Source organism: Salarias fasciatus, chromosome 6, assembly GCF_902148845.1.
Source record: "Salarias fasciatus chromosome 6, fSalaFa1.1, whole genome shotgun sequence".
Taxonomy (NCBI): domain Eukaryota; kingdom Metazoa; phylum Chordata; class Actinopteri; order Blenniiformes; family Blenniidae; genus Salarias; species Salarias fasciatus.
Genome location: NC_043750.1, coordinates 31814264 through 31823200, shown reverse-complemented (window position 1 = coordinate 31823200; position 8937 = coordinate 31814264). Strand labels below are relative to the sequence as shown.

The following is an 8937-nucleotide window of genomic DNA, read 5'->3' as shown; positions in this document are numbered from 1 at the left end:
TTCTAAATGAGGAGATTTCTTCTCCCTGGAGGGAGGTCGATGACAAAATCTGCAACAGGAGGAAAAAAACGAGCAGGAAAAGCTTCAGTGAAAAAACAATGTGGCTGTGAGGAGGAATAAAAGAGCAAATGACTGAATCAGTGACTGCTTTAATTATACTCGACCATATGGTGGAAAATAACAAATATGGAGAAAGACAGTCGCAACATTATCCTCCCATCTCTCAGTCTGGCTCCTCAGCTCCTCCTCCTCCTCCCCGGTGCGCGCGCGAGCCCGCGCGCAGGAGGGGGGCTTCATTTCATCAAATCCTTCAACTTGGACCACTTGGAGCTCAGCCGCACTTTTTACAACAGCGCGTCCGGGCAGCGCAGCGCTGTGTGTACAGAGTTGGCAGATCGCGGACAGGAGGATCCTCCAGCAGCCTCAGCTTCCCTCGGAGCCGCCGGTCCGGCCATGGAGACGGGGGTCACGTCCAGCCCGAAGGGGCACCGTGCGCTCTGCGCCGCGCTTCTCCTGCTCCTGCTCTGCGCCTCCGCCGCGGCGGACATCACCTGCAGGTCGTGCCAGCCTGGAAATAAGTGGCGCGCACAGGAATTACTGCTGAGATTTGACGCATCCCAAACTGCAACAGGGCTGAGCGGAGAAGTTTTGGGGGACGGAGGCAGCGGCTCCGCCGGGGGGGCACCGGGGGCTCCGGGCGCGGGCAGCCGGCGGCTTCTCCGTTGCGCAGCGGGCTCCGCCGGGGAGTGCGCCCGGCCGGGACACGCCAAACGGAATACCGACAGCCTGCGCGCAAAACGTGACACTGACGAGTTTGCCAGCGTGAAAGTTTCCAGCGGCGGTGACTCCACCCGTGGTACCGTGACACCACGGCCCGGCCCGAACCGGAGGCAGGACCCGGACACCGGAGCGGCGGCGGCGGGACGCAGGGTGACGCGCTCTGAGCTGCGCGCGGAGGAGCGGAGAGCCGCCGGTTCCAGGCAGGAGGAGCTAAAACTTAACAGTTCAACCTTCGCACTGACCGGAGACTCGTCTCACAACCAGGCCATGGTGCACTGGTCCGGCCAGAACAGCAGCGTAAGTCCCGCACCGGGGCCACACACACACCCACACACAGCCAGTGCGTGTGCGCGCGTGTGATGCAGAGTCCGAAAGATTGTCTGATGAAAGTGTCGGATGAACCCTGACATGGGCTCTGCTGATTTCTGAGTTTTGGTGACCTCCAGAGAGGGTGGGACAGGTGTGTGTGTGTGTGTGTGTGTGTGTGTGTGTGTGTGTGTGTGTGTGTGTGTGTGTGTGCAGGGGCTTTATCTCCGGAGCTCCTTCAAGTCTGAGTGGCTGAACTGATTGGGTGGATAAAGCAGGTGGTGCTGAAGCTGGGAGCGTCTCTGGCCAGAGGGCAGGATTTTCAGTCGCCTGCAGGTTGTGGGAGAGGTGAAGCAATTTCAGCCTCCATCCCTCCATCACCCTCCATCATCCCTCCTCCATCCCTCCTTCATTCCTCCAGCAAGAAGTGTTTCGGGGGCTGCAAAAGTTTCCTCTGCACTTGTTAGGAATGAAGAATGAGGCGGTTGAAAGGCTCCAGCTCGGTCGCTGGTTCTGGAGCAGAGAGGAAGATGAGGATGGAGCAGGTTGATAAAGCAGATGAAGATGAGCCGGGGATCAAACCTGCGCTGTTGCACCATGAATCCCTTTTTATTTTCAAGTCATCATTTACAGATATCGACCTGTGAGTGCACGAGGTGGTTGGAAATAGAAGTCATTCATTAAATAGCTGGTTTGAATAGTTTACAGCTGATTGAATTTCTCCTTTGTTTTGTGCCTTTTGTGCTGTGTGGATTCAGATAAATCCATCCTGCGTTGATCTTTGGAGTAAATCCCTGCATACATAAATGCAAGTTGAGGCTGCGGGTAAAAAGCCAGAAAGGAAATTCAGGGTGCCTTAACACAAACTAACACTTGACTAATCCCCCTTTTTTAAAGACAAACAATCTGAATTCTATTATTCACAAACAGAGTTGTCATAGACCTCAGAGGTTTGTGTTTAGCACAGATCAAACTGTGATTCAGTCCGATCTGCATGACCTCAGAGCTGCATTCTTTCTTTCTTTGCTTTCTTTCTTTCTTTCTTTCTTTCTTTCTTTCTTTCTTTCTTTCTTTGCCGCCTCCTCTGGAGTCACCTGCTCTCCTCACGTGTTCACCTCAGATGTGTCACTGTGGCGTCGCCTCTCTGCCATTAATACAAGGTTAGCCTCCACTTCCTGAGGAAGTTTCCTGCTACGACCATACGAAGGTCTACAGTCTTCATTTTCCGGAAATGTGTCTTATTTATAATTATTGGATTTTTTTTTTTTTTTTTTTTAAAGATATAAGTCATGGTTGCTGTTTTTATTTCTTCATTTTGAATTCATTATTCTCATTTTCTTAATATATACTAAAATAAATATAGATGAACTTTTTTTTTAACTACTCGAGCCAGTAGTTGATTAAAACATCTTAAATTTTACAAAAACCTTTCATTTACAGACAGGTTTTGTTTAGATATGAGTTTTTGTCATCATCTAGATTTGTAATTTAAATTAATGAATACATTAAAAAAGTAGCTGACTTAAACTATATTTTGAGTTAGAAGTAGGAGTGTGAGACCCCGGTTAAAGAAAATACACACTTCTCTTCAACTGACCTGTTTTACAGAATGAGAAAATGAAAAAAAAAACATTGTGAAAATTTTTTGAAGAAATTCAGAGCAAATTCTTGCAAACTTAATATGTTAACTTTTGTAAAAAGTTAACCCCTCACCACTCCACCAATTTCAATGTACAACAAAAACACCCTCAGCTCTCAGCTACAATTTGGTGTTATTGAAAATCTGGATCTTCATTTGTTGCCTTACAGCGATGGAAATTCTGCAGGTCGCAAATTTTTTCTTGTTCGGGAACCTATTATCCAGAATTTTGCCAGGATCCAGATCAAACTCTAAAAAATTGGATGAGAAGGCTATTTGAAAATGTCAACATAATTCGTCCATAAGTTTTTTTAATTATGGTGCCAACAGAAAAACAGACACTACTGAAGCATGACCTCCTTGACAGAGGCAATAATTCACATGAAATATTGTATTTTTACAATAGAGCTCGATGTTGAACTGGCAATTGGTTCTTGATTACAGTAATGAAATTTACTATTCCTGTATTAAAACTCCGCATGCAGCTATAGTTGTATTATAAAACAGCAGTAGATTACATTTACTGCATTAGGAGATAATACTTTGAACAGATTACAGTTCCCATGTTGAAAATTGACAGTCAGTGTTGCTGTACCTTTAATATTTTTCTTTACTTTTTTTTTTAACCAAACTGACTTTACATTTTTATTCACCTTTTGAAACTTTTTGCACTCCCCTTCCTAATATTTAAACTCTGCTTCATTCTTTGTAATACAAATGTATTCTGAACTTTTGAGCTTCATCCTTGACATTTAATTTCCATTTCATCCCTTTTCTTGTTTTTTTTTCTCCCATAAAGTTAAACAACTATTTCTTTTTTGTTTTTATTCAGATCTCAGTTGCAGACAGTTTTTGATTGGAGCAGAAGAGCGAGAAGGAAGCTACATGATGATGTTCTTGCAATAGTAATAAAAATTACATTCCTACTGTAACGTTTGAAGCACAAACATTTCTTAGATATTGTCATTGAAGAGATTTTCCAGTTTAATTTGATATGTGACATCCTCATACATTTAACAATGACTGCATGGTGTGCAGACCTTTCTAAAAACCCTTGTTTTATAAGGTTATCATGAAAACAAACACATATTTTCAATCTTTATTAGTGTAAAGTGGCAGTTCTCTTTCAATTGGATCTTTAGGCCACGTTTATGTGACGTTTCTTTTCAGAAAGGTTTTGCTTTTATGTGGCAACGTTTTTGAAATTATGTTCTTTTACATGGAAACAGCAGAAGCACTGAAAGTGATGTAGTTAGCCTACCGGGCCACTAGTGGGGGCTGTTGTTTGTGTGTATGGTGTGTATATCTCCAGCTAACAGCACCCAGCCTGTTTATTCCTCTGCTCTGAAGACCTTCTTCTTCTTCACAGTCAACACATCATGGAAACACAGAATCTGCTCTTTTTCCTCTGAGATGAGAAAGTCCTCATCGTCGGCTCGTGGTGTTTGAAGTCCTGGCTGCGGCTGCATGTTAACGCGGTCTGTAACTAAACCGGTTAGAGTCCAACACGTATCAGCGGCCGCTGGGCTCTGCTCTCTGAGGCTCCGTCCTGATCCTCCACGGAGCGCTGCAGAACCACCAGCTTTTCAACGATGCTACATTTATGGAAGTTTTTTGTGAAAAAAAAATCCAAACATTCATCACTATTGAGCAGTCCTGATGGATTCTTTTTTCAGCGTTTTGCTCTGAGACAATCCGTCCTGATTCTTTCAGTCGGAGCAAAGCGAGGAAGTCGGAGCGTGCGAGAGCCGAGGATCCCACATTAAATATGTAAGTCTTGTTGCTATCAGCAGGAACGAAGGCGGTGGGTCTTTACAATATGAGCCGCTGTATAAATAAACAGATGAGTCAACAGCGAGCCACCGAGTGAAAGGGATCCGGATACCGTGCTCTTAATATTTAACCTCTGAGGCATTTAAAAAGGTGCAACGTCAGATCACATCGAGGTTACGATTCTGACTCACGAGCGGCAAACGCAGGTGTAAAAATACACCCTGAGCAGATGAATGGGCTGCTCAGGATGGCAAACTGCCCACTTCGAATACACACAGGCTCATTTGATTGAAAGATATCGAACTAAAAGAAAAGTAATGAATTTGGATTCCTGCAGTTGAAAGAAGTGCAATTTAAACCGGTGAGATTTTGTGGAGGATAGTGGTTCTCAAACCCAGATCAGGGGTGTCAAACACATTTTACTTCCCATTTTCATCTGGAGGGCCCTAACCTTAACCCTTAATAACCTTAGAGTTTAAACTTTGTTTTCTTTGTTGGGGCACTTGATGAGAATTTGTCTGTGATGAAAATGTTGACAGACTCAGGAAAACAAACAGTTATGATTGAAAATGCCAACAATGTTAACATTAAGTGACTTTTATTGATACGTTCTGGTGCAAAATAGAGTGACATGTCCCAGAAACTTCTCCTGTTTTTACAACCTGACAGCATGAATTTCAAGTTAATGCTGGTTTATCTTTCAACACCAGTATCTCTGTTGTGTTGTGTCCGCTACTCTTAGGAAATTAAAAATGAATAAATAAATAATAATAATAAAATAAAATAAAAAAAAAATCAATGCTTTCTTTCTTTCGGTTTGGACAACCAGATTGGAACCTCTTGCAGGCCTATTTTGGCCCATGGACCTTATCTTTAATATCCTTGTGCGAGACTTTTGGAGAACGGTTCCTCACCGAGCGTCTGAAACCCCCTTTGAGGCGTCACAGGGGAGCTGAGGCGTTGCATTCTATGAGGTTGCCAAATTAGATTTTTTTTTCCCTACATCTTTAAATGTAAAGAGAAGCCATTGCTCTGTGAGGGATTTGGCCATCAACTCATTTAGTAGTATTTCTTAATATTGGAGAAAGGCTTCTTGCACATTGGTTCCCAGTCTGGAGGTCCACGACGGAGAGATGACGGACGAGTCTGATGCTTTTCCTCCACCCTTCGACCAGTTGGACATGGCTGGTCCACCAGGAATACAATACTCCAGCCGACAAAGCTCTAGAAGTCCTGGAGATACTCACACTATCCCATCACATTAAGCTGGTTCATGAGTTTCCTGCTCTAAAGTGGCTCATGTTAGATTTTTACATCAAGCCAAACCAGAACAACCAATGTTTGGCTTCACTGTGATGCTTTTTTCCACTCAGAAATCAGAAAAAAACAAAAAAAAACAAAAAAAAACTTCGAAGTCTTTGTGATCAAACCACAAAATAAGTAAGGGTAAGGTCGTATTTTGAAGCAACAAAGCAAAGCAGAGTCTTTTATAAAATCATTTTGCTGCCTATTTACCCTTGTCACAGCTTTAAGTGGCTTTAGTACTGTTATGATGAAACATGATTGGATCTGTGACCTTACCAGACCTGTGAAACACTGCAGAGTGCTCATTAGGGGGGCAGGCCGGGTGGATGTGTGGATGGAAACATAAAGCCTCATGTCTATAGAAGTGCTCATAAAGAACATAATGTTAGCAAGGTCATATTCTGGAGCGAAGTGACCAACTCATTAAAATCAGACATTTTTCTAAAGCATGTTTTCGTGGCGCTTCAAGCACAACAAACCGACTCACAACATCACTGTGGCATTCGTGATGGTGACGATGAAAGATGAAGGTCTGGGTGAGGAAAGCGAAGCATCAACACTGATCTGTCTTTTATCCTTAATGATTGAAGTGGTACCTTTCACTTCATTTCCTCTCGGTCAAACCAGGAAAGGCCATTAATTCAGGATAAAAGACACAGTCGAAGAAAGCAGCAGATTTGATACCTTGAGCTGGATTCGGTGTGATGCGCCCCTGATTTGCTCTTGAATATTCATTTACCGTTCAGTTCGGCTCAGACAACTTTATTCCTCCCTTATGGGCTTTTCTCTTTTTATCCTTCCTCAGTCTGCACAAACAACCGCCAGTCAGCGTAGTTAAAATGTCAGGGAACATATTAAAAGCAGAGGAACATATAACAAATACGACAATCAGGAAGAAGCTGAGTCACTGTAAAGATACATAAAAATAAAAGCAAGCTGCCTTGGGCTGAGCGGACTCCTAGCTTCCCTTGTGCTGCACTCACACGACCCCAGTCCGGTCTGACGTGAGTCAGCGACCCTGAGCTTAACCTATTCCCCAAAACTGAGTCAGAGCCAAAGTTTGAAGAAGCCCTCCTCTCCGTTCACTTCAGGACTTACTTTAGTTTGTTTAGTTTATTTTTTTATTTAGTTTTTCCCAGCATGGATCATCTTCTTCCTTCCTTTGTCTTCTCCGGTTTGTTCCCGCCTCTGGAAAGACGAGTGACAGCTCGGAGAGATCAGCTGTGAAGCGGGTGCGAGGAGCTGTGTAGGTGGACAGCGCCGCACTGTAGTGACGGCACGGGAAGATCTGAAGAGCCCGAGTCAGGAATCATACGTCTCTGTCAAACAGCCAATGTTCTTCAGAGGCGTCTCACCCTTTCTTCTCACTCCTCTGAATGTGTGTCTATATGTATAAGACACGTAACTGCTACTCTTTATATTATATTTAGCGTTTCTTTCTTGGTTGTACTTTTTGAATTTTTTTATGTGTTCAGCGCTGCCAACGCTCACATTTGACTCTAAACTCACACCCTTGTGTGACACGTGCCTTTGATCACAGCGGGCCGCCTTGTTGGGTTGCACGATGTATGGAAGACGTTTGGAATTCCAGCCGACCTGATTCAGGCCCGTTAACACGATTTTACCTGTTTACGCAGCCGAAAATGCAACTTAGTAATCAACTTGTAACTTTTGTGGAACTTCTGTGAAATGTTGCTATATTGCATGCGCACCACAAGCGTAATATAAAGTTCTTCTGCACATGTTCAGTAGATGGAATTTAACTATAGCTATCCGACTTCCCCGGCTGTCCATTCGAATGTCTGTGCTAATGTTTCGTTACAAAAGCAGCCAACAGTGCCAACTCATGGCCTGGCAATGAACCGTTTTCAAAACAATGCCGTGTAAACACAATACTTGTTTTCACCAAAAATGCAAAAGCGATACGTTTGCATTGAGATGCGTCTTAGCTCAACAAATGAGAATATGTATAGACGAATTACAACATTACATCTATCATCAATTTTTCTCATTTCAATGAGCGATACATGATATTTAGACATTGACAACTTGATCTCAGACATAAATGACAGTTTTGGGAGCATAACAACGATCAACCTACGACTCGGCCTTGAAATCCCAACCGTCCCAATTCAGTAAATCATCTGAAGGATGTACTTTATGAAGAAGCTAAATCTATGGAGGCTCAAACCTGCATCACTTTACGTTTGTTGCAGGCGCCACAGCAGACCTTGTGATGTCTGGAGAAATCCAGACCTCTGCCTGGCAGAAAGACAAGCCTGCATATAATGCTAGGGCTGATTGGTGTAGGTTTACCAATTAAAACAATCCAACTTGGACTCAATCAGTTATTTTTCTCTTGAGACACTAATGGTGCCGCAACTGTTTCCGCTCACATCAGATCTTCAAGTAAGCAGAGAAAGGATGCAATTGAATAAATACCTGCTGAGTTCTGGGTTCAGCATTGATATTTTGAGGGGGAAAAAAGGTTAGAGGTAAAGAGCAGGCTCAGTGTGGCCCGCTGGCATATTGCTCAGATGGATGTGCGACACACGGCGGGACAGCATTATTTACATTAGGAAATGTCAGGCATTAAGTACTTTGGTCTGCCACTCAGGTGGATTCAGGCTGACATATTGTCTGTCAGCGGCAGAAATTTACTCTGGAGCTCCTCGCAGACGTACGACGACTCCTGCTGGATCACGTCCAATTGAAGCAAACAGGAGTGGAGAAATTAGAGGATGAAACCCCGCAGAAGCGACGGCGGCTCTCGGCGTGAATGAGGAATCAATCACATGACGTGAGAAAACCGGCTCACGTGTGGCGTCTCAGCTGACAGTCTCGCACGCCTCCAGGTGTTGAGGGAGTCTATTTGAGGTTGTGTGTACACCTTCGGGTCGCCATGGCAACACATCCACTGCTACACCAGATCCACGTAGGTTCCACCAAACCTGCAGTGTCAAAGTCTCATGTCAGCTCATTTCGTTTGTGGACTGAAGTTGTCATCAGTGAGCTGCAGGACGAAGCTGTGAGGTTTTAGAAAATCAGGAACTGTCCACACAAATATCCGTGGATCTGTTTTATACCATATTGTTATCTGTGCGTGTTTGTGGTTTTCAATCAATCAATCAATC

At 44.0% G+C, this 8937-nt stretch overlaps 1 protein-coding gene across 3 annotated transcripts in view; it reads left to right on the top strand.

Annotated features, from left to right (window-relative positions):
• Window positions 1–891: 891 nt before the first annotated feature.
• Window positions 892–8937, top strand: part of sorcs1 (sortilin-related VPS10 domain containing receptor 1) — a 188696-nt gene continuing 180650 nt past the window's right edge. For 2 of the 3 annotated variants that reach the window (XM_030092969.1, XM_030092970.1), the window contains exon 1: window positions 953–1077. In XM_030092969.1, coding sequence (XP_029948829.1) covers window positions 1048–1077 — 30 coding nt within the window. In that variant the 5' untranslated portion in view covers window positions 953–1047. Of the gene's footprint in view, window positions 1078–8937 lie in introns of all 3 variants that reach the window. The other variant, XM_030092968.1, reaches the window with a different exon arrangement.